The sequence below is a fragment of the Neomonachus schauinslandi genome, chromosome 4 (assembly GCF_002201575.2).
Source record: "Neomonachus schauinslandi chromosome 4, ASM220157v2, whole genome shotgun sequence".
In the NCBI taxonomy this organism is placed as follows: Eukaryota; Metazoa; Chordata; class Mammalia; order Carnivora; family Phocidae; genus Neomonachus; species Neomonachus schauinslandi.
In genome coordinates this window covers 99,209,268-99,235,665 of record NC_058406.1, presented here as the reverse complement: position 1 = coordinate 99,235,665, position 26,398 = coordinate 99,209,268, and the positions used below count along the sequence as shown (strand labels likewise).

General features: G+C 39.2%; 1 protein-coding gene across 4 annotated transcripts in view; it reads left to right on the top strand.

Annotated features, from left to right (window-relative positions):
- The first annotated feature begins 8,014 nt into the window (after window positions 1-8,014).
- The window catches only part of WARS2 (tryptophanyl tRNA synthetase 2, mitochondrial), a 95,888-nt gene continuing 77,504 nt past the window's right edge, over window positions 8,015-26,398 (top strand). For 2 of the 4 annotated variants that reach the window (XM_021690176.1, XM_044914117.1), the window contains exon 1: window positions 8,015-8,106. In XM_021690176.1, the coding sequence (XP_021545851.1) occupies window positions 8,017-8,106 (90 nt within the window). In that variant the 5' untranslated portion in view covers window positions 8,015-8,016. The remainder of the gene's footprint in view (window positions 8,107-26,398) is intronic. The other 2 variants (XM_044914116.1, XM_044914115.1) reach the window with 1 other exon arrangement.

Genomic DNA, 26,398 nt, shown 5'->3' with positions numbered 1-26,398 from the left:
ATGGGCATGCAGTAAGCAGGTGGTAAACGATTTTTGAATGAGTAAATAGTGTGAACAGAGCAATGGCACCTTCGACCGGCAAACTCGAGAGCAACTGAACCCTTCTCCTCCCGTTCTTGCTCTACCTCCAGGCTCTCTCCCCGAGCACTAGCTGCCAAACTGCCCCCCACCCCAGAGATGCAGGTGCTCTTAGAAGATGCGTTATTCCACCTTTCCTTTGAATTCACTATCTAATGATTTCCTCACTAACAATCTGCTCTTCAAGTTAGTCACGTTTCAGTTCAATGCCTCCAACACCAGGTTATCCAAGACAGTTTCTGGGTCTTCCACACATGAACAGTGTGGAATAATAATTAATAGTTATAATAATTATTAGTAGTAGCATAATGATTATTAATTATTAATAATAATTAATAGTTAAGGAATCACTGAGGTCCCGGCTGGATCATCTATCGAAACGGAAGCATGTTTCATCCTATCAGCCAAAGTACCGGGAGATCCTTAGTTAAAAATGAGGCCCCTGCATGAGCATAAGCTTACTGAGTTAAGGGCTGGAAGGAGACTTGAGAATCAGCTGGTTCAACCACTCCCATCTTTTTTCACATAAAAAGCAGGCTGAGAGGTTAAGCGCTTTCCAGTGTCACTTTGCTAGTTATAGCAGAGTCAGAACTGGGCATAAAATCCAGTATTCTTTTCAGTACACCTATTCATTGCCTACTGGAACACAATTTCTTCTCGCTTGTTTCCCAGTGCTTTAACCCTCCTGATGGAAGTTCATCTTCTTAGATGCAAAACCGATACGGACAGATCCTTGAGAAGAGATGCTGGCAAACAGAGAGCTTGATGATAAATAGGGAGATGATGCAAGCATGAGGGCTGAATCCAGAAATAAATCACATCTTCACATAGTGTTTACAGAAATTGCGTTTTGAATAATTTCCATAGAAATTATTTTACCCACCACAGGAATGTTTCTCCCTCCCACAGGGATTCGACCGAACAGAAAGAGCAGCAGAATGGAGGAAAAGCAGTAATTTAGATTTATATATAAAACATTAGTTGGAACCTAAGTAATAACCCTCAACTAATCAGAATATTTTATGCATTCTGCTTTTTAGTGGAAAGAGCAAACCACAAGAAAGCAGGCATATATCAGAGATTTTTAAAAATGCTTCCAGGGCTTATTTTAGGCTTTAATTTTTTCCCCCTAATTCCCTGTGCTATCTTTAAAATATCCCACTGCACACCTCCCTCTTCCTCCTCACATGTGTTTATTTGTCCATTTAATCAATCTGCCAATATTTATTGAGGCCTCCTCTGATGTCCCAAGTAGTCTGCTAGGTCAGGGATGAAAACACAGTCTTGCCTTCAAATGCAATGCCTGGTTAGAAAGCTATCCTAATAAGATTTAGATTTTTATCTTTTTTTCAGAGTTGGATTTCTAGTTTTGTAGATGGATAGTAGCTCTGTACTGAATATTTCCATTTGGACTTCCAGATCCTGTTACCATTTTGCAGCCTGTTCTGGGCTTGTGGGAGATGGGAGGTGAGGGAGGGAGAAGGACTGACCTTTATGGACCAGATAAATCATGTTACTTTGGGAGGAACCAAAAGACCAGATCAGGGGATGGGAGAGGAGGGAGGCAGGGCTATTGCCCCTATGCCATCACCCCCCTCACCGCATTCCCCACACCTGCCAGGCTGTGGGTGGATATTGGCTACCTTCCTCTCCTAAGATCACAGCACCTGCTGGATAACCCTCTCCTCGAACTCTTGGGTTAGCAGCTGTCATATAAATCACTGTGATTGCCAATTACAAAATAATGAGTGTATTTCTGAGAAATAACAAAAATAATATGATTGGGAACTAAGGGAACTGCTAGTAAAGCAGCTAGAAAGAATGAAAATGGGTCAGGATATTCTTCTTGCTTACCCTTTGAAAAGCTATGTGGAGGGGGGCCTGGGTGATTCAGTCACTCAAGCGTCCAACTCTTGATTTTGGCTCAGGTCATCATCTCAAGAATTGTGAGATCAAGCCCCATGTCGGGCTCCACACTGAGCGTGAAGCCTGCTTATGGTTCTCTCTCCCTGTCCCTCTGTCCCTCCCCATACTCGTGCATGCTCTCTCTCTCTAAAAAAAAAAAAAAAAGATATGTGGAGAGTCATGGTCACAGTTAGGTGAGAAGTTTCATATTCCATTTTTCATAAACCTAACCCGGCTGTGACAGGATGACAAGTAGGACCCATTTTATTTGATGGAGAGTAGCTGCCTGGAGCAGTCTTGGGAAAATTTTGAGGCCCATTCTCAATATCTGCATGTCACTTTCTGCCATGGACATGGGGTCAGGGGATGTGCTCTGAAATCTGGATCCTGACTTTAATACCTGTCTCCATCTCTAAATGAATCTAATTTGAGAGAAAACAGAAACTAGTTCCTAGAACCACAAGAGTTACAATGTATCTCCTCTGGCCCTCCTATATAGCACACAATGCTATATGGGTTTCAGGTGTACAACAGTGATTGAACTTCTCTATATACTATGTTATGCTCATCACAAGTTTAGCTACCATCTGTAAGCACACAACATTACTACAGTATCATTGATTATATTCCCTATGCTGTGCTTTTATTTCCTTGACTCATTCATGCTATAACTGGAAGCCTAGATCTCCCACTCCCATTTACCCATTTTGCCCATCCCCCAACCCTTTTCCCCTCCGGCAACTGTCAGTTTGTTATCTGTATTTATAGGTCTGATTCTGCTTTTTGCTTATTCATTTGCTTATTTAGATTCTACATGAGTGAAATCATATGGTATTTGTCTTTCTGACTCATTTCACTTAACATAATACCTTCTTAGGTCCATCCATGCTGTCTCAAATGGCACAATCTCATCCTTTTTTATGGCTGCATAATATTCCTGTGTGTCTGTGTGTATGTGTGTGTGACATCTTCCTTAACCACTTGTCTGTTGGGTGACACTTAGGTTGCTTCCATATCTTGGCTATTATAAATAATACTACAATAAACATAGGGGTGCAAATGATCTTTTCAAATTAGTGTTTTCATTTTCTTTGTAGCCCTCCTATTTTTACTCACTTTCAGATATGAAAAAAGAGGCACATGAAGGTTAAATGGTTCACTGAGATCAGTAATGTGGCCAGCATACAAATTTTCTCTGAGTTCATGCTCACTTCTACTTATTAAGGACAAAAAGTGAAGAAAATCACAGATGACTGCAACTGTCGGTTGGTGTTAGAAAAGTCCAACAGAATCTAACTGGTTAGGATGGGATTTCACTGAGACAATGAGGTTAACACTCTTGTTTCAGAGATCAATATTTTCATGTTGTTTTTTAAGAAAGATCAAAATCTAAGCATTGTGTCTCATTTCCAGTTGTTCCTAGCATCACACCACAGAGATAGAGTGTGGGAAGGGACCTAATGGAATTTGATTACACAGACAAAATAGAAAGAAGCCTATCTAGAAGACACTCCAAGAAACTTAGTTGAGACCTAGTTCTTTTTGTAAAACATAAACTCAGAAGTGGAAAGCCTGTTCACCCATTATGAAGTAGCTGGGAGCAAAGGGTGGTGATTTAAAAACAGAATGAGTGTGCAGGTAACATGTAGATTTTGTCTCCACGGCCACACCTTCTGGAACAGATATGGCACACAAAGAGAGACAAGTAAAATGTTCTTCCAAAACTTTAATTTGCTAATTTCTGAGCTCCATTTCTTCCATGGAACATGTGTCCTAAGACTGAGGGTGAACAATGGGGATAGAGAATACTGAAAGTAGTCTCCTACATTTCTAGAAAATTATTTTCCCCATTCTGGATCATACTTATGGGAGCAATTCTCGGTCTTCTTTGAAGACCTGTACTCTGATGTTGAAACAGCAGTTAAAAAAAAAAAAAAAAAAAAAGTATATAGAGAAAAGATTAAATATGAACAGGAGTTCCTGGGCCTTCAGCATTCCCATATAATCAATCTGCTTCCCGGTACCCCACGCTAAGGACTCTACAAGTAATGGAGTCATTTCTCTGAAGAGCAACGCATGCAAAATTATACTTATGTCTGCTCTCTCTGCACCCTTCTCACCTTCTCCCACCCCCAACTGTGAAGTGGGAAAGAGTACTTAAGGTAAAAAGTTGAATCTGGAAGAAACTATGGCCTTGGCCCTTAATTTTAAGGAAAAGATGCTCTGAGAAAAATTCTATTTTGCTAACCACATCACGCAGCCTCGCCTTTAATTTTGCTAGATGGCATCTTCCAGGAAAAGTGATAGTAATGCCTCCCTTAAACCCTCTAAGCCCCTCTCCCAAAGACCAGATAGGCCTCCTGCTTATTATTCTCACACAAAGAAGATGGTATAATATGCACTTCCCCAAAAACTGCTAGGGAAAGACAGCATCTTTTAATGTTAGGGGTGGAGAGATGAGTACATCAACCCTTTAAAAATCAGTCATTTAGTTGCCTTGACTTGGAAGCATGACACAAATATGTGCCTTTAGGTGAAACCTTGCCCTTGGATCAGCCCTAGCCTTACCTACTTCACTTTATAGTGGTGTCACTTAACGTAGAGTCCTTGTCTGGAGATTATAATTCTTTCTATCCTGCTCTTATTCATTGTGTGATATTGTCAAGGTACTTAGTATCTTTGGATGACTTTCATTGCTTTATAAAATGAGGGGCAGAACTAGAATTAAGCCAAAGGTGGGGAGGAGAAAGAAACAATCTCCCAGTTATTATTATGGTTTCCTGCATACTTTAATGACACTCGGAAGTGATCTCACTCAAAGGTGGACTCTGTCTTTGATTTAGGTCCTTAGAATTGAGTCCAGCATAAGATAGCATGGCTCTATCCCAAATTATGAAGAGAAAGGTTTACCTCCACTATGGAATCTCTTCCTCTGTATTTGAAAAATATATTCAATATAGAGGAAAGGTCAGAGGTGAATGGGTTGTGCTTTAAGTAGTTTTGAACATAGATGCCATCTAGTCTTTGCAGTCTGCAAAATTCTTCCTTAAGTGAATAAATGTGTAGGGCAACTCTCCATTACCTTGATCAGCATCTAATACCAACCTGACACTTAGAATTAAATTAAAGAAACAAAATTAGATACTTTGAGACTTGAGGGCTGATTATACTACTAGAGCTAAGAGTAGATTTAAACTCTTTCCTTATCCCATTTAAATCTAACTAGATATAAACTCTCCATTACCAAGGAATAAAGGTGTGTCTGCAGAGGTGGAGGTTCCCCTTGATGTTCCTGGACAAGGAAACCTAATCCTTTCTTCTGACACACATGGTTGCAATAGAAAGCGTTCCCCAACTGCCAGTCTGGTTTTAATCTATTGTTTCAAGCAAGATGGGATTTGCAGGGAATGTTAAGGAAAGAGCAAAATTACCAGAACTTAACATAAAATAAAAGTGTTGATGAGAAATCAAATTTTAAACAAGTTTTCAAAATTGTAAGCACGAACATCTGTAGACATACAGTGCATGCCGTAAGTATAGTACTATACAGGTTTTTAAATTGTATCTAAAGTCTGCTTTAAGTACAACATTTATATCTCATTTTACTAAAGTTCGTTGGCTTACCAAATAATAGCAGTGGTGAAAGATTGCCAATAAATACAGTGATGTTTCACTTAAAAACACTTGGAAATGAAATATTCCACAAGAGAACTTCTCATGTAACCAAACTATTCCTGCATTATGCAAACTTTTAAAATGTTAATCACTTTGTATGCAAACATTTCAAAAGTGTATTATACAATTTTTCATTAAAAGATACCCTGAATAACACATTTTTCCTGAAGATTCAGGATTAACATTTACACTCGTTAAAATATGCTGATTGTAGTGCACTTCTTAGAAGAGCAGAAGACGGTGAGCTTACACAATGGTGAGCTTTTTCATGATACTTTCCCAATGCCAAAAGGTTTCAGAATGCCATTGTAAAAAAGTACAAAGGCAGACGAAACTAGCTTGCTTTAAATAAGTCTAGCGACTTTTCAGTCAGCTTTCTCCTGGATGTTAAAAACATACCAACTCTGACAATTAGTTACATACTTTGTCAAAATAAAATTGAGATTTAAAAGATGTGCCTGCTCTGTGCAAAGTACTATACTAGGTGCTGGGAGAAATATAAGAAATACAAAATAGTCCTTGTCCAAGGAGCAACCTGGCTGGCTGAGTGATGCTCGAGTCATCAAGTCACCACCATGATGGGAAACAATTTCTTACTTCTAAGTTTGAAAATAATGTACTTTAAAAAGTACAGATATTGAAGTTGTTCCACTTGTGCTCGGATATACCTTCTTCAATGGGAGTCTGCCTTGGAAATATCTCCCATGTAAATATTATCAGTCACGTGAGTCATTGTAGATAAAAGACTAAAATTACTGCTTGAGGAAATAAAGTAGGCAGGCCTGTGACAGCTTTCTGCTGTAACCCTCCTTTTATTGCTAGGTTTTATCTTATAATCCAGATGGCTAAGCATGTCAGAAGTGTAACCTTACTAATTCCTAGGGTCATTTAATTTAATTAATAACATATCTGTAAAAAACTGTATTTTAATGTTTTGCTGTATATATGAGTACAAAACATTTAGGCATGTTTACAAGGGATACTGTGCATCTTTATAATGATCAATTATCACTTCTACTGGCAAGGCCTCTTAGCTGGGTTTCAGTAAAGACCAAATTTTGGGGGTTTTAAATATCTTTGGACTACTTCTTTTAATTTCCATCATCTGACCACTTCTATTCCACAGATTCTACCTAGTGGTCTCAAAGAGTTCCTAACTTTCAATTACCATGCATTTTGTAATTTGGATCGCTCTCCTGGGCTCCAGACCTACTTAATAGTCATCACATTTGGAACTACAGCACACACCTCAAATTTACGAGACAAAACCAAACTCAACTGATTTGTTGAAGAATAACAGTTGATTTTCTTAGGTTTTTTTTTTTTTTTTTTTTTTGGCCTTCATCCTTCTAATTCCTTCCGTTTATTTCTACATTACACCAATTGCGCTTTAATTTCACCAGTAAAAAGAACCACTCTTAAGAGATTTTAATGTATGGTTTTAATTCACAAACTTTGTCTTAACCTGTTAGGATTTCAGTTGCTTTAAGAATATGGGGATCCTTATTCCATTTATCTCTACCTCTCCCTGTGGAAATGTGGTAATTTTCAGTATTTGTTCAATGGATAAACACAAAAAAACACATAGAGGAATTCTGACTAATCTCTTCCTGTTACATGTTTACGGATAGGTTCTTTTCTGTCTGGGAGCTTTCTGAGCACATTAACAGAAGCAGAAGTATAGTTAACTCTTCTCATAATTTAACCCAAAATGCGAACAATTTCTTCTATCAAGTATCACCTTCTGAAGCCTGCCTTGGACCAGGCTTAAGCGCCACAATCTTAACCACCACTCTTCCCCAATCTTGGGGTTTGCTTCTATAACACCTAAAACAGTGCTTCATTTATTTGCCTGCTATGCACTAGGCCGTATAAAATAGGTGTCTTTGTACCTTCAGCACCTAGCAGATGGTAGGGTTTAACAAACCCAGATCGATTGTAGATCGAATGAATTAATGAGGCCACATAAGTCTCAAAGGACCACTTACTGCGCTCTAACAGGATTGGGTAGGCCCCATTCCTAGAGAGTTCTTAAAAGCTGCCTCTGGATGGCTAGAATCCGAAAGACAATTTACTTGACTTTCTTCCGGTCTAAAACGCTGCTACCAATATCCCCGAAAGAGATCCTCCCACCCGGAAGTCTCCGCAAAGACTAGGTGTCCAGGGGAAACACTAAAGCCAAGCCCCACCCCGTTCCTGTCCCCACCTGCTCTGCAAAGACCGGACTCCCGCACGCAGCTGCACAGAGGCAGGCCCGGAAGACAAGGGCGCTTACGCAGCAAGCAAAACAGCTACGACTCAGGGACTGGCTCTCTGGGCAGACGTCACTCAAGTCAATTCGGCTCCGCCTCTCTCAAGATGGCGATACGCTCAATGCGGAAGGCGCGTGGGTGCTGGAGCTTCATCCGGGCACTTCATAAAGGACCCGAAGCTGGTCAGACTCCCCAGGTAACCATAGTTGGCCTTTCTCCCGCCAGCTTCCCATCCCGCTAGGTCCTTCTCGTCTCCCCCTCCCTCCATTGGTTTCTCTCTTCCCGTTTTCTCTGGAGAATACCGAGTCGTTTCTCTCAAGTCTCCTAAGACTGCCTTCCTACTCGGAACGTAGCGACGTTGCAAGGATGCGCGATGATGTCACGCGCCGTGGTGGGAGGAGCGCATCTCCGCTTGCCCACTTGGCCTCTGCCCCTTTCCCTGAGAGCGGGGCACCGCTGCTGTTGCCAGGCAACGCGGGAAGCCAAGTCAGGTGTGAAGTTATCCCATCAGAGAGGGCCGGTCTTTCCCGGGCTGCCCGCCTTCTCGTGGTCCCATTACTATTTCACCCTCCTTTCTGAGGGGCCCGCGGAGAAATTAGAGAGGAGGTCTTGTGAGGAATTGGACGATTTAAGTACGAGCAGCCACTTGACATCCTCATTCTGGCAGGGCGGCACTTCAGTGTCAAGTGTCAGTGAGTCTTACACTCTGGTTCCTCATTCCCCGAGGTAGACCTGCATAGACCTCCCTCTGTGAGGGAATTGCAGCAAGTTGCCAAAATGCGTCGTCCTGTCCTGCGCCTGGCAGCACTGCTGTCACCGTTACCGTGTAGTGCTGAGAGCGTGGACACTGGCTTCACAATTTAGAATTTTACCCCCGTCAGTATTTGGAATTTTACCCCCATGGTAAAAATACCACCTTTCAGTCATTTAGATACTTACTTCACTCATTCAGACGTTTACTTTTAAATGTCTTCCAAGTGCGATCTTGGTGGTAGGCACTTTGTTGTACATCTCTTGGGACGTATCTTCAGGGAATTACGGAGAAACTTAAGATTCTGTGATTACTAGGTGATTTCTTGGCATCCTTGCATATTCGTGGTCAAAATGCATAGGTGTGAGGATTTTGTGTGGTAACTGGTATATTGGAAAGAGCACTAGACTTGAAATTAGGAAATCAAAGGTCAAGAGATTGCCTGACACTTCCTAGCTATGCATGTGACATGGCAAGTCAATCTCACCGGATTTATTTTCTTTAGCAAAATGGGTGGAGGAAGGGTGGGATTGCTTGACCCATTAATGTTCCTTCAAGCTTTTGAAAATCTATGGCTCCATGATTATGAAGCCAAAGTAAAGCAATGAGATTAATTATGAAAACCAAGATTTGAGTTTATCTTGTTTTTCCTGTCATCTCATAAATTACTTAATGTTCTGTACTTAAGTTTTCCTCATTGATATGGGCCTCACAAGATTCATTTAAGGGTAAAGGAAATACCAGAGAACTCTTTGTCAACAAAACAGCTACTTAAATGTTATTTTAAATTTTAGGCATCAATGTTAGGTAAGAATTGATTCGAAATTAGATAAATCCATTCAATACTCCTCTTTTTGAAGTTTGAAGGTTTGATTCTGCAGAACCAGAATTGGTTGTTTACTATTTTATAGCTAGATAATAGCATATTAAAACCTGTGGTACCAAAGTAACTAAACCTTAGATCCAAACTTCCTCTCTTTCCAAACCTAAGAGGTGAGGATGTCATAAGAAATAGAAAATCAAAGAGAAAAGGAAAATAAGCTAGAGCCCACTAATGATTACCCAGGGAATTTTAGGGCACTAAATTATTATAAATGCTAAGAAAAAATGTCTTAAACCTCTGGTATTGTTTCAGTGGAATTAATGAATATGGGTATCTTAAGGTTAATCAACTGCTAATCTAGACAGTTTCAAAATGTAGAATTTCCAGAACAGATTAGTGTTTCCAAAACTTTAATTTATCTTTGAGTAGAATAGGAATTAAATATAAGCGAGAGCATTTCTTTTAAAGTATAAATCTACATGTAGTTTTCAGTCATTAAATATGATGGTTTGAAAGACAAATACAGTCTTTTGAAAGAGCAACTGAGAAAAGATACAGAATTGTTTTCATAGTGTAATTATAATATTGTTTATAAATAAATATTTAAATATATGCACACAAAAAAAGACTGGAAGGAAACAACCAGCCTTAACTTTTTTTGTTTTGCTTTGGTCTTCCTGAATAGTGGATTAAAAGTCACTTAAGTTTTCTTCTTTAAGCTTTCTGTATTTTCCACATATTCAAAATTGAAGATATATCACTTTTAGACCCAGAATAAAGTGTTAAAGCATAAATCTCCATATAAATGCATAGTCATAAATAGCATCTGTGATATTTTAGATCTCTAAAGACCTAAAAAGATACTTGTCCCACAGTGTTATTATTAAAATGGCCTTAGAAAAGGACTAGAAATTTATGGGCACTTTTCGTGTATGTATTTTCTTTTTCTCTTGAAAAGTTTCCTTTGAAGTCAAAGCAATTTTTGTGAACAGATGCAGATATATGTGAAGGAAGAATTGGATTCTTAAACCAGATGCATTAGACGTTTTTATGATATCTCATAACTTTTGTAGAAAACAAAAATTATTTTGCAAGAGTATAGTCTAACAGAAAATACAATTTTATCATATGGATGATTCTATCAAAAACTAAGAAATAGACAAGTTGCTTGTTACTAGTTTGGTTACACAGTTACTCCCTGAGGTGAGAGGCAAAAGTGGGTGGGCCAAAGCAGTGCTGTGTTGGAAACTATGACTGATAAAAGTATTGTGATTCCTAGGTTGTTTTAATGTTTTCTTTAAAAAAAAAATCTTGAGTAATAAGGTTGGCATTGAGGACCTTTAGTTATCTCAAAGGCAGGCTTTTGCCCCTCAAGGCTAGAGATGGGCTCAAGTTTAAAATAAAAAATAGAGAGAAATCAGGAATGACAGTGTTTCAAGCTGTACTCATTGTGAGCTGTCTACAGTTTATGTGAAAGCGGTTTATTTTGCCAGGTGTTACCTCGCAAAAAACTGTTGACATTTGACAAGATGAGAGTAGTCACAGAGTCAGAGGAATGAAGATTTGACATGCTACATTTAAATACTGATGGCATTAGGTAAATTTAAGCCTGTCATCGTTGGCCAAACATAGAATCCACCCTTCTTGAAGCCCTAACTTATGATGGTGTTGTACCAAGAGTGAAATATTGATGGTTAGTAGACTTTTGCAAGAATATTTGTAATTATTCAGTGTAAAATGTCCACATTATATTGCAGTTGAACAACACACTTCACAGTTAGCTGTCCCAAGCTGGGTGTGGCCAATATTTACATACCGTTCCCAATGTTAATGGCTACCAAGTTTAGCCGTAGATGAAGGAATCATCCCTGCAAAAACAAAACAAAAACAAAACAAAACTAGGCAGTGTATTAAATTATTGTTCTTGTATTCAGTTCTCATGACTAGGCTTTTCAAACAATTGCTCCTTTTTTTAACTTCTTTTCTTTTAAAATAATTTCAGATTTACCAAGTTTGCAAAATTAGTACACAGTTTTCCTGTACATCCTTCACCAAGCTTCCTTTTACATAATCATAATACAATGATCTAAGCCGAGAAATAAATTTGGTACAATACTAGCTAAAGACCCATTTCAAGTTTCACCAGTTTGTCCACTAGTCTCTTACTGGTCTGGGATCAAATCCAGGATCCCATGTTGCATTTAACCGTCGTGTCTCCTCCAATTTATGGCACTTTCAGTCTTTCATGACCTTGGCGCTTTTGAAGAGGATTGGTTAATTATTTACTAGAATGTCTCTCAATTTGGGTTTGTCTGATGTTTTCTCGTTATTAGGTTATGGATTTTGGCAAGAATACCACCAAAGAGAGACTAGACTGTTCATAACAAGGCCTTAAGGCAGGTATCAGCACCTGATTTTAAATCATGAGGAAACTGACTTTAGTTAAGTAACTAGCCTAAAATCACAACGCTAATTAATTGTGGAATTAGGATGGTAAAATTTACTATTGGGATTTCCTTCCCTATTTTGCAATTAATATTTGTTGTTGTAGGTTTCTGTGATCTTAATGACATTAAAATGGGGAAGTGTTCCCAGTGACTTTTCCCTTAGCTTGTCTCTGCTATGTATTGTCCATCCAACTTGCACCAAGAGCTAATCAGCATGGAGAGCTATCAGGAGCTTCTATAGCCATCATTTTGCAAGACAATAACTGGGCTGGTTTGAGGGGGCTATTTCATCTCTGTGCTTTTCTTAAATGGTGTTGCATGGACCCACTCGAACGCCCCTTTTAAGCACAATCAGCCTAGGAGCCCATTCACTTAAAATCCTCTTTAGATTGGTTTTCCTTGCGAACTGACTTAGCTTATTAGAAATAATAATTTTTAAAACTATATTTGAGTAGATAATGGAAACTACTGATGGTAACTGATGAAAATATAGAGGAAGGAACAGTAAGTAGAAGCTGAGGATTTTTGCTAGTAACTATTCTGGCATCCGTAGCCAGGAAATGCTAAAGAGAGTAAGGCTGCTCCCTGAGATCCTTTCTCAGTCTACCCGTTGCATGGCTGCAGGTTACAGAAGAACTATCTGCAGAGCCTTACACAAGTATATAGATTTAAGCCTATATCCATACATAACCCTGTCTTTCAGAAAAGGAACGGACATTTAGCTAGCACCTTCTATGTGCTAAGGCCCAGTGCTATGTGCTATACACACTTTATCTTATTTTCTTCTCACAACAGTCCTGTAAATATTATTCTACCCATCTTATGAAAGAGGAAACTAAGGCTCAGAAACATTAAGTAACTTTCCTAAGTCAAAGCTAGTAAATGGCGGTACCGGGATTCAAATTCAGCTTCATCTGTGCTTTTTCCACCTGACCAGTGGTCTTCTCTTACCAAATAAAATCTTGTATCAATCAATGTTAATGATAAAACATAAAAGCAGAGCTTTTCTGATTTCAGGAATAGAGGAGTAGCTAGAGCCCTGCCTGCTTGACCTCGCTGCCCCCACTCCCCCATACCACCCTCTCTCCACACACAAACAGTGGACCAAGAGATGGTGCCACACAATCTTAAATTTCTTATGATAACATTTGAAAAATACTTCAGCTTCCTAACATATCCAAGTAAGTTTGTTGGCTGAGGACCACATATGATGGATGAATTATGTTCGAGGAGCTGCCCTGAAAATAAGTAGTTGGAGAGTATTCACTTTGATATGTGTGTATTTTTTCAATAAAATGCAACGTATGTTCTATTTCTCTTAAGCTGCACAAGCACTGAAGATAATAGTCAATTTTCCTTCTTTCCTTCTCTCTTTCTAAATACAGCTTACTTCTGCATAATATGCTCATCTTTGTGCACAAAATTGGCTAAGGAACTGCCTTTTGACTGGTTCTGTGGATTCCCTCAGTCATTATTACAACTAACCCAGCCTCTAGCCTCCTCATAAAGAACACTTATCCAGTTCTGCTCTTGATTCCATTCTACCGCACCCCTCAGGGTTCAGGAATTTCTCTTTCGAGACTGCAACATGAGGCCTAAGGCTTCTTCTTGAATTTCCACAGGAGCCATTTACTCATGGAGGTTGGAAGCTGCTCTGCAGGGTGAGACACTAGATGCAGAGAGATAATTTATAGGCACAGAGGTGCTACAGGGACTCCAGCTTGACTTAATTTAACTCTGCTCCAGCATTTACGGTTTTCTTTATATATCATTTCTTAGCAATACCGTATCTTTTATTCCCAGTAGGAGGCATAACACTTTCTTAACGTCCCTGCTTACTGAATGAGTCAAGGTCATATCAAGGTCTTCACACTACCCTGACATCTAAGTTCTATTGGGCATCTAGCCATTTATCAAAATTCATCTACAGCTTTCTTTTTTCATGGCACACAGTCATGCTGGCATCTATTGAACCTACTTCTGGTTGGCTAAGGAACTGCCTTTTGACTGCCCCCTTGGTCTCCTTAAAGGCAAAGTTAAGCCACCCTGATTTCTAACCGATGGAGATGCTCACAGCTTCTGCTTCTCAATCCCTTGCCCTCTAGGCCAGCACACCAGCTAGCATGCAGGTCTGTCAGTTTCTCCTTTGCATTCCTGTCCTGATGTTCTGGCTGGGACTCACTATAGGGCCGGTCAAGTCCACTGTGGAAAGAGTCTTGAATGAATGTCTTTGGTTCCATTGCTTCTTATCCCAGGTTTTTAGGATGATAGTTGTAGATTTTTCATTAAGGGTATTTGAAAGCATAACATAAAATAACAAATCTCACCTTGCAAAACATTTTCAAGTAGAATCTGTTATTTTCTATAATATTCTAATGTTCTAATATAACACTTTGTAATCTCCAAAATGCTTCACATATTCTTTTAATCTTGAGTGCAGCATACCAAGTTTCACTATTTAGTCATCTAAAATTTTGACTCACTGATTACATTCTCATTGTGTCTTCCAGTTTTTTTAACCAGTTGTAATGATGACGAATCTAAGTAAACATCAGTATTCTTTAAAGTTTTAGTTCAATGGATGTTATTTTCATGTTTGTATTGAAATCATTTAGTGTTATTATAAACACAATTGTTATTATAAACACAATAATGATGGAAGAGGTGATGCCAGCACACATTTATGCTTACCATGTACCAAGCATGGTTTTAAGCACTTGACATGCATTAGCTTATTTAATCATCACAACGCAATGAGGTTTGTGCCAATATGAACCCCATTTTGTTGATTAGAATAGTAAGAGGTTAAATGACTCACCCAAGGTCACATAGCTAGCAAATGTTAGAGCCAAGATATAAACCCTGGGAGCCTGATTCCAAAGTCTATACCCTAACTGTAGTAAAATGCCATTAAATTCTGAAACAAATTACCCATGATAATATGCCGATAACCGCCTTGCAACTTTTAAATCCGTTCCATGAAAGCCACTTATGTATCTTGCCATGGTGACATGCAGAGTAGAAATTATAAATCATCCTTTGTTGTCACTGTTCCTACCCTCTTGTTTGGCTTGATGAATTATGAAGAAGGAGCAAAGCTGTCTTGTAAATTTATCTCCATGTCTCTATTTGGCTACTGCCGCTAGGATTACTGTGTGTAAAATAAGGGCTTTAAATGCATGAGTCCCAAGGTGCATGTAGGAAGTTCTGTTTACACACAGTCTATAGCTAAAAGGTCAACCTGTGCACAGCCCTGCAGTCAGAGGGGAGGTGGTGAGTGCTGAAGCTGATGGATGACCAAGGGACCACTATCTAGGGTCTAGTTGGGATTTATGGCAAGAGTACTTTCTTCAAAAGTAGCAGAGGTGCAAAGTGGGAAAATGGGAGAGATGAAAGTAATTAGTGTTGTGGGCCATTTCTGCAAGTGATAAGTGAGAATTTATGCTAAAAGATCCTCATTCCAAGGAGTTTTTAAAGGGGTCTCTAGTTCAGTAATTGAATTAAAGTGAATTGTTTCCCCTTAGTACATCAGTTAGGATGCTGTTAAGGCTTTAAAATGAGCAGCGTTGAACAGAATTTATTTTATATACCAAATAAAGGGCGCCTCATGACCTTTTCCTAATACTCCCCATGAACAAAGACTGCATGGGCCATTCTACTTTATAGTCATTCAGGCCCACACTTTCCTCACTATGTTACCTTGGGCCCCTTTTAGGAAGTGGGAGGATGTAATGGAAAAGGTATATGGAGCTGTTTACTCAAATCCCTGATTTGGATTCCTGTCCTCCCATGGGGAGAATGGGCTAAGCAGCCAGTTCATAAATTTGCTGGAAGAGAGAAGAGGTCTCTTGAGAGGGGGTTAAGTGTGCAGGATGAGAGTGGAGTCCCAAGGGAGATGTTAAGGACCAGACTATGTGGAGCCCTTGCCAGTTCTGGGGAGAGAGCCAGCTTGGCCCTCTGTGGATACTAGTTACCTGCCCATCTTGGTTGTGAAGGAAAATCCTTCTCTGCAGCAGGCAACTTTGGCTTCTCCAATGGCTGGCAACTTTCCAGCCACCCCCATGCCACCAAGCTGTGAAATGCAGTAACCTAGAGAAGCAAGTGTCTAGAGAATAAGCAATCACATGAACATTATACTTGTCATTTTAAAGTTTACTGGCCCCTTCCTAAGAGGAAGTGTGATAAAGCAGAAGGTACATGACTCTTGGGATCAGTTAGGCCTGGTTGTACCAGCTGTGTGATGCCAGGCAAGTTATCTGACCTCACTAAACTTTAGTTTTCTCATCTGTAAGGTATTCATAATAATGCCTTGTAGGAATATGTGGATTCAAGATCCTGCCATATATATATATATATATATATATATATATATATATATATATATATGGCTCTTCCCAAAAGTCCTTTTGCCAGTGCATAGCACCTAGTGGGTCCTTCATGCTGGATGATGATTATTTCTTCAATAACATATATTTCTACTCAGTGAACTTTCTCTCCTCTACTCTTATCAATCTTCATAATCTTTGATTCCCCCATCACCACACTTTCCTACCCTTCTATCCCCCCCTCCCCAAAATCAGTCTCATCAGATTAATCCCCTTAAAGCAGCACTCTAATTATGGTTTTCCCCTTGCTCAGCAACCTTCGGGGGCCTCTGAGGAAATGTAGTCCCCCTAGAGCTCTACATTCAAGACTTTCCACAGTCTGGATCCAAAACATTTCTCTAGGCGATTGCTATCTTACATGGATCCTTTGCCTTGGTGTTCATAGCATTTCCAAGTTTGCTCAGAGCTCTTCCCTTTTACCTCTTTGTTAATGCCACTGTCTCTTCTTGGAAAGGCCTTTTTCCCCATTCTTATTTATCTGTATTCCACCATTTTTAAAAAATGAAACAAAAACACACAATTCCGGACTTCAAGTTATATTACAAAGCTATAGTGATCAAGAAAGTGTGGTACCGGCACAAAAATAGACACATAGATCAATGGAACAGAATAGAAAACCCAGAAATGAATCCACAACTCTATGGTCACTTAATCTTTGACAAAGCAGGAAAGAACATCCAATGGAAAAAAGACCATCTCTTCAACAAATGGTGCTGGGAAAACTGGACCACAACATGGAAAAAAAAAGAAAAGAAACTGGGCCACTTTCTTACACCATACACAAAAATAAATTCAAAATGGATTAAAGAGCTAGATGTAAGACTTGAAACCCCACAAAAATCCTAGAGGAGAACACAGGCAGTAACCTCTTTGACATTGGCTGTAGCAACTTTTTTCTAGATATGTCTCCTGAGGCAAGGTAAACAAAAGCAAAAATAAACTATTGGGACTTCATCAAAATAAAAAGATTCTGCACAGAAAAGGAAACAATCAACAAAACTAAAAAGCAACCTTTGGAATGGGAGAAGATATTTCCAAATGACGTTTCTGATAAAGAGTTAGTATCCAAAATATATAAAGAACTTACGAAATTCAACACCCAAAAAATAATCCAATTAAAAAATGGGCAGAAGACATGAATAGACATTTTTCCAAAGAATACATATAGATGGCCAACAAACACATGAAAAAATGCTCAACATCACTGATCATCAGGGAAATACAAATCAGAACTACAATGAGATACCACCTCACACTTGTCAGAATGGCTGAAATCAACAACACAAAAAACAACAGGTGTTGGTGAGGATGCGGAGAAAGGGGAACCCTTGACTGTTGGTGGGAATCCAAACTGGTGCAGCCACTGTGGAAAACAGTATGGTGGTGCCTCAAAAAGTTAAAAATAGAACTACATTACGACCAGCAATTGCACTACTAGGGATTTACCCAAAGAATACAAAAATAGTAATTCAAAGGGATTCATGCACCCCGATGTTTATAGCAGCATTATCTACAACAGCCAAATTATGGAAACAGCCCAAGTGTCCATCAACTGATGAATGGATAAAGAAAAAGTGATATATATGGAGTGGAATATTACTCAACCTTCAAAAAGAATGCAATGACATGGTTGGAGCTAGAGTGTATTATGCTAAGCAAAATAAGTCAGTCAGAGAAAGACAAAGATACGATTTCACTCATATGTGGAACTTAAGAAACAAAACAAACGAGAAAAGGGTGAAAAAAAGAGAGAAAGGCAAACCAAAAAATAGACTCTTAACTATAGAGAAAAACTGATGGTTACCGGTGCGGGTGTGGGGGGATGGGTGAAATAGATGATGGGAATTAAGGAATACACTTGTCATGATGAGCACCAGGTGATGTATGGAAGTGTTGAATCACTATATCGTACATCTGAAACTAATATTATCCTGTATATTAGCTAACTGGAATTTACAGCAACAACAACAATAACAACAGAACTTCTCTATTGGTTCCAGAAAACTTTGTTCTGAAGTTGGAAATGATTGCTCCCATTTTGAAATTTTATAGGACTTTGTACCTTCCTTATAGAAATTAACACATCCTTCCTTATATTCTCTCTCTGTTTATAGGCATTTGCTTTAGGACAGATGGAGAGCGTGCTCTTTTTTTATTTAGACCTTTTTTGAACACTCCAGCAGGAAATGACTTATAATTAATACCAGGGTTCCATAGGTGCAGCCTTAGGCTGCCACTCAGCAGGCAGATCTTACCAGAAGTATGTTCATGGAGACCTCCACCAGTCATAAAAGCTGGGGAGGGAAGGATTTTTCCTGTTGAGCCTTGGCTATCATAACTGTATGTGTGAGAAAGTGAGTTATTACTTAAATCTTTGGCATAATAATTCCTGTAACAGAAAGAGCTCAATAATTACTGGAGTGAATGAATTCAGTGAAAAGTAAAGCCAAGGAGGTAAGACAAGAGAAAGTGCATACCATTGGCATTTAGCCTATTGTTGAATTTAAACTGTACATTTTTATGTATATTTTTATGTATCTAATTTTAGAAGATGTTCAGTGTTTGCTGCAGTTCATAAGTGATCTTATTATTGCCCTAACTATCCAGATATTTATAAGTGATTGGAAGATAATACCAATTTTATTTCAGTGATTTTTCCAAGAAGGCTGCTGTAATTTCCAACTTGTTGCTATAACCGACTTTTATTGATACTCTAGCTTTAAATTTATTTTTCACAGGCATATATACTGCATTATGCTGCAGTTTGCTACTTCTGTATATCATATTAAAGTTTGTTACCTCTGTATATAGAAAAGTATAGACATACTCAGGATTAAGATGAGAAGATTTTATTTTGAGCATAGTTGTGCCTCAATACTGTCTGGTTCACAAGAACTGATATTGTGTTTTCTAATATTATAAATCAAGAGTTCATGCAACTCGTGAAGGAAATAAAAAGCTCATTTATTGTATCAACATTGCCTTTTTTCTTAATTGTCCATCTTAAGTCCTTTTAAAGCAATCTGTCAAACTATGCCTAGTACCTTTGCTATATTGATCTTGGTATGCCCTACGTAGATAAATAGCCTTAGGTTCCACTGCACTATTAAACTATTTAGACAGTGAAGCCATTCGTTAGCTTACAATTTAATGCTGTTTCATTTTTCTTTGCACCATAGTAAGAGTAGAGCAGTGTGATTCAAGCAGAATTTAAATCTATATTACAAAGAGCTTGTATTTTCTTCTTTTTAAAGTGACCAGTGGTATTTTAGTAGTTGATCAGGAAAGTTTTATTGTTATATTTGTTACCAATTTATCCTTTACATTTTTAATAAACCTTAAGTCAACCCAGCATAATCATAGAACTGTCACAGAATGTCATGTCTGTTAAAAGGGGTTGGATTGAAGCATCTTCCAGATAAGTCCGTGACTACAGTTGCCAGACATCTTGTTAAATCAGGGACCAGTAATACCCATAAATCTTTAAAATATCTTGCAAATTCCAATGTTTTGGCATCCATATGACATCTCCCACATTGTTTTTCACATTCTAAAGCGGAAGAGAAATTCTTTAGCAGACCATGTGTCCTTAATTTTGATTGGAAATATATTAACATATCTATGACTCAGCTAGAGACACAGCTTATGCTCTAGTCTTATTTTTCTGTCTAAATAGCAGACTTTGGAGTCAGACTTCGATACCTGTCTTCTTGAAGGCCAATGCCCACCTTTATATTTGGAGATAGGGTCATCCAGCTTCCATTTGGACCACATGTTAGGAGGGCTGGGGAGAGAAAGGAGTGGATCTTCAAAAAGGAGTAACAAGGCCATGACTACTGATAGGATTACTGCCAGCTGAAGAGCACTTAAATTTGTGTCTTCTTTAGCAAGATCATCAAGAAAAGCATGTAAAGTGGGAAAAATAATTTTTAAAAATCAAGGGTTTTTAACCCTCTATAGGTTCAAACTCGAGGAGAGAGCCCAGAGTTGATGAATATGAAAAAGAGACAAAGATGGGAGAAAAGTTACTGGAATGTGAGTGTGAATCTAGGGATTTCAAGGGGGTAGAGGATTTCAAAGACGCAATGAGGAGCAAGATAGTGGTATGGTACAATAACGACTAAAAATTATCCGCTGGAATGTACAATTGGTATGTCACTAAAGATATAAGCAACTACAGCTTTAGAAGAGTTACTGGTGCTGAAGATTAATTACAGTGAGACAAGAGGTGAGGAAGTGAGGATTGTTGTTTTGAGGAGCCTGAGTGAGAAGGAACTGTCAGAGAGGGGAGAAGAGAGCTATAAAGAATGGTCTGACCAAGAAAAGTTTTCGGTGGTAGGGTCTTTTAAGATGGAAGTGACTTGGGTGCCTCTGTGGCTCAGTCATTAAGTGTCTGCCTTTGGCTAAGGCCATGATCCCAGGGTCCTGGGATCGAGTCCCGCATCAGGCTCCCTGCTCAGCGGGAAGCCTGCTTCTCCCTTTCCCATGCCTGCTGCTTGTGTTCCCTCTCTAGCTGTCTCTCTCTCTGTCAAATAAATAAATAAAATCTTTAAATTAAAAAAAAAAAGGTGGAAGCAACTTGGGCATGATTATAGGAGCCAGTAAAGAGGGAGAGGTTGAAAATACAGGAAAGAGATGGAAAGAAAGAGAAGAAATGCAATCCAGAGCAAATGATTAAACACTAGGAGAGACCAATCAACCCTGAGACTGGAGACTGTGTGTCTAGATCAGTTTGCTGGGAATGGGATGGGAAATCAGGGACTCCAAAACCTGTTGGGTATAATTCTCTCAGTGGCTTACCTGAGGAGATGAGGTAGGTTACTGGTTTAGTGTATGGGCTGTAAAGTCTGACTGGGTTCAAATCCAAGTTCTTCCACTTAATAACTAGATGTCCATGGGCAAGTTACTGAACCTCTCTATCTCATTTTCATCATCTTGTAAGATGAATGAAAAGTTAAACACTTGAATTCTGTGGTCAAACTGCCAGAGTTCAGAGCTAGTAAGCTCCACCACTTTAGTCCCTAACTAGCATTATGTGTTTGGCAAGTCACTTAACTTTTCTGTGCCTTAACCTCTGCATCTAATGGTATCTACCTCAAAGGACCACTGTGAGGATTAAATGAGTTAAGTGTCTAGAACAGTACTAGGCATATTGTGAGGGCTATGTAAGTTTTAAAAAAAGGATTCAATAAGCAGTGTTGAGAGTTGAGAGCCTAAATGAGATGAGAAACCATAAATTAGATTTATAGGTAAATTCTGCATTGTTTTGAAATTTTTCACCAAAATTGCTTAGCCAGTCACGAAGGTGTGTAAGTGAAGAACAAGCTCTGTAGCCTTGATCCAGGGTTGGCCTTTTATGTGGCTGTTGAGACTTAATGGCAAGAGCAGTTAGCGTTGCAAATGAGAGCAGAGTCCAGATGATTGACCTTGGAGCCAGGCTGCGTAGGGAAGAGGAGGGGACAAATAGGGACCACTGCACCAGGAAAAAATGGGAAAAATCAGAGGCTCTGATTCCTAAATGAGCTTTGGGAGCAGGTATAGTGGAAATAAAAGCACGAAGAGTTGAAAGGTGGAAGATTTCAGACTGAGTGGAATATTGACATTTATGATTTCAAAAATGGAGGAATCATGGGTGATGACAAGGTCCAGTAGCTGACCATGGGAATAGGTGGTTGAAGTTGGAGAGATCAAACGAGTGTATTGAATCGGTAGTGTACCTGATCCTTGAACTCTCTTGGATAATGGAAGTTAGGGAAGAAAGAGAGCCAGCCAGAGTATTCAAGAGGTGGGAACATAACAACAAAGGGCTGAATATGTGTAAACAGTTAATTTCCAATTTTTGTAGCCATGTAAGACATTTTGGCCCATTTATGCCAAGTGTCTCCTGAACTATTAAAAGACTGTTCAGTGGAATATTATTTGGATTTGTCACCTGGTGAACTGTGCCCTCATCTCTAATTCATGGGAGTAATAAGGTCATGAATATTTTATTTGTATTGATGTATTCAATAAATATTGAATACTTAAAATGTGCAAGGTGTTGGAGATAGACCATTGAAGAATATAGACAAAAATCTTACATTTCAGAGGGAGAAACAAATAATAAATAAGTAATTAAAATATATAATATGTTAAATGATAATAAGCGATATGGAAGAAAAAATAAAGCAGAGACAGGAGGTGGTAAGTCCAGTTTGAGATTAGGTGAAGACTTCCAAAAGGGTGGCATTTGAGGAAAGACCTGAAGGTGATAAGAACATGTACAAAGTGGATATCCGGGGGAAGAGCATGCCAGGTGGAGCAAACAAGAATGCAAACGGGCTAATCTGGCATGTTTGAAGACCAGTAAAGAATCTAATGTGGCTGAAGAAAAGTGAGCATTCCTTTGTTTAGCAAATATTATATAGTACTTAGTATGTGTTGGATACTTCTCTAAATACTTTGCAAATATTAAGTCATGTAATTCTCATAACAACCCTATATAAACCCAGTGCTAGTGCTAACAGATGAGGATCTATAAAATAGATGTTAAGTAACTTGTCACAGGAGCAATAAAATGCACATAGCAAAAAAGGGGAGGGAGCGAGGGTTCTAACCTTGGGTAAATTATTCTGCCCAAAATAGTAGTAGGACATGAAGTCAGATGGCTAATAGGAAGGTAGAAGTGGGGATTCAATTGTATAGAACCTCAGAAGCAATTGTGAAGACTGTCTTTTACACGGGTTGTTGGAAAGCCATTGGAGGACTTTGTTTAGAGGAATGATATGATCTGATGAAGGTTTTAAAGCTTACTCTCACTGCTGTGTTAAAAACAGAATGCAGAGGAGCAAGGATAGAAGCAAGGAGACCAGTTAGGAGGCTAGTACAAGATCCAAGCAAGAGACAGTGGTGGCTCAGACTTGGGTGAGTGGTACAAATGGTTTCATGAGAAGTGGTCAGATTCTGGATATTTATTTTGAAGGAGGTGAAGCCAGTAAGACTTCTGATTAAATGTAGATTAAAAGAAAGAAAAGAGGCAAAACAGATTCCAAGGCTTTTGGCTAGAGCAAGTGGAAGAATGAATTTGCCATTTACTGAGATGGTAAACACTGCGAGAAGAACAAGTCTTTGGGGGGCAGATGAGGAGTTGAGTTTTAGACATGTGGAATTTAGATGCCTAGGGAACATCTAAGTGGAGATGTCAGGTAAGCAGTTAGATTCATGAGACCAAAGCTCAAGGGTCAGGTCTAGATGCAGCTATAAATCTGTGAGTTTGTGGTATAGAGAGAGACTGGGTGCTTAAAGCTATGAGACTGGGTGTGATCACTTAGGTAGTTTTTGTAGAAAGAGAAGAGAAGAGGTCCAAGTACTAAGCCTGTGGGCATTTCAACATTAAGAGATTAGGATGATGAGAAGAACCAGCCAAGACAGTAGTAGCCAGATGGGTAGAAGGAAAAGTAGAAAAAGGTGACATACCAGAAGCCAAATGAGGAAAATGTTTCATAGGCCAATGCACGTGCATGTGTGCATGCACACACCCTCAAGTGCATGGACACACCCCCACACACACCTCATCATATCATCTATGAATTTAGAATGACGAGTACCAGCTACTTTTCTTTACTGATTACCATTGTCTCTACTTGCAGGCAAATTTAATTGGAAAACCAGATTATTAAATAGGTAGCTTGATGGGTGGGGAATCAAAACAAGGAGAGTTCATTAGATCACCTTATTGGCTAGTGTAATCAAGTTATAATAACCCAAAGCTTCATCTCCATCATGGGACATACCTGCTCCTGGAGCAACATATTCTTGGTATGTTTCACAGCACCATTTCCCTTGGACAGCTCTTTAAAACACATGCCAACAGAGCTGCTTTTCTAAGCTTCTACTTTCCAGGGGACGTATTCTTTCTTTAGATATGTTAATGTACCTCATCTTGTTTCTATTAAGTCTTGTCCTCAGAGTTCTTATACTTTTTGGGTTCGGGGGTGGTCACTACTTCCTTTGATTAAAATGTGGACCTTCTACCAAGAAAAATATGTACATAAACTCTCAAAACTTTGTGTGCAATTTCAGAAGTCCATAAACTGTGGTTAAGAACTCCTACTTTAACTCACAAAAGGTAAACTTCCCTTCTTTCAAATATTGAACCTTCTTCCTCATTGCCTTCTCTGCTGCTAACCAGTTACAAAGCTGGTCTTATGATCGACACCATTGGATTTTTATGTGCAATTGGTTTATAATGAAGTGTTTGTGGTACTTCAATACATAAAACCTCTTGTCTGGAGAGTGAGGTAGACCTTTATACCTTATTCCTTTCTGTATGAATGGCTTTATAAGTGAACTTCTGGTGTATGCAGTAACAAATATGTAAGGCTCACGCTAGCCAATTCTGCAATTCAGTCTTTAGTAGGGGTGTGAGAATCTTACTCTAAGAAGCTGCTAATTACACATTTAGGAATATATATATATTTTATTAAAGTTTTGGAGGAAATAGAGCAAGATTGAAAATATTTGCTTGAATGGCAGGGAAAAAAAAAAAAGATGTCCAGAAGATTAAGAACAACACTCATCTGAACTTCACAGAAAGTGTCATGAGAGTGTCAATGATTAGAACTGATCAGATATTTGGCTGTCCTTTTCAACCAGAAGATGGATTTGAACCAGATTACTACATCCATGGTTTAGTTTTGAAGAGAGAGAGAAGAAAAGCCAATTATTTGTCTCTTTGTTCAAAGGCTTTTTTTTCTTCTTCTTTTTTTTGGGGGGGGGGTATCATAGATCTCTGAACAGCTAGTAGAGACTCCAGCCTTTCACATCCATTAAGGTTAGCTCTGAAACTGTTGAATTTGATCTCTTCCATTTGCCATCTGGATACAGTAGAGAAAAAGCTATTCTGCACTGGGTTGCTGGACACCATCCAGAAAATAATATGTCAGGGGCATCAAAGGCTTGAGGCACTTGGTCCAGTCTGTCTCATGATCACAGGCAGGGTCTGCTCTCCAGTTTGGTAGAATGTTTTATTTTTGCAGTGACAATATATATCCCAGTAAAATAGATCACAGGGATTACTGCCAACTTGTCAAAGCTAGGATTCTTCCATCATAGACTTCAAAAAAGGACCAGATTTTAATTGGGCAAAGCTCGATTTCCAAAATTGAGGAAGCTCCATCTCATGCCAGTCTATCCCCCTTTTCTTAGGGAGGGCGCTTCATGCAAGGAGGGTTTTAATTCATAGATTGTTTCCTCACACACCCAAACGCCAAACTTAACGTCTCCTTTAAACTGACCTCATTTAAAGTTATATTCTTTATCCTCTTTATAAGTGGGCCCAGTATCAGCCAGCTAATGACCATACTGGCGGCTTTCCAGGAATCTGACAACCACATCTCATTATTCACACCAACTGGAGCCAATTGTGGCTGGATTTTTTTTTCTTTTTCTTCTATTATTTAAAAATGTGAATAGGAAGCAACAGCAAGCAATGGCATGTCGTTTGGTCTCCTCTGGGACTGGGGAGGAGCCTTGCATAATAGGACCTGTAATATCAGGGAGCATATGGCTGTGTTTTAAGGTTGCTGGAGGCCATCTAACTGTAAGCGCTGATAAAGCAAGCTTTCGTTTGAATCTTTGCAGGATGTACTTAGGGATGAATTTATGGCCTGTGCAATAGGTAAAAATTGTGGGACAACTGCCATTTGTCTCTTACCCAGGGGAAGGGATGGCAGGAAGAGTTGCCAAACCCTAACCACAGACATGACTTTTCCTTGTGGACAGGAATGGTCCCCAAGCTGCACCCTAAATACTAGCGCAGCTTCCAAATTTCCCACGCAGACAGCTGGAGAAGCCCTTGCTGGGGTCCAGCCAGCTTACTAAAGGGGCATCGTGGGCCAGCAGTGCTTTGGTTTTGTACCTTGTTCAGGTTATCCAGTAGATCCAAAGTTATTATTTATTCTGCTCCAAACTGTACAAACTGTCCACACTCCCATCATTCAGGGACTCTACCCTGTTCTTCCGTTCTCCCTTCAGATCTCCTGGTATTGAGAACAACAAGTAGTTCTCCTAGATTAAGAAAAACAAGGGGTGCCTGGGTGGCA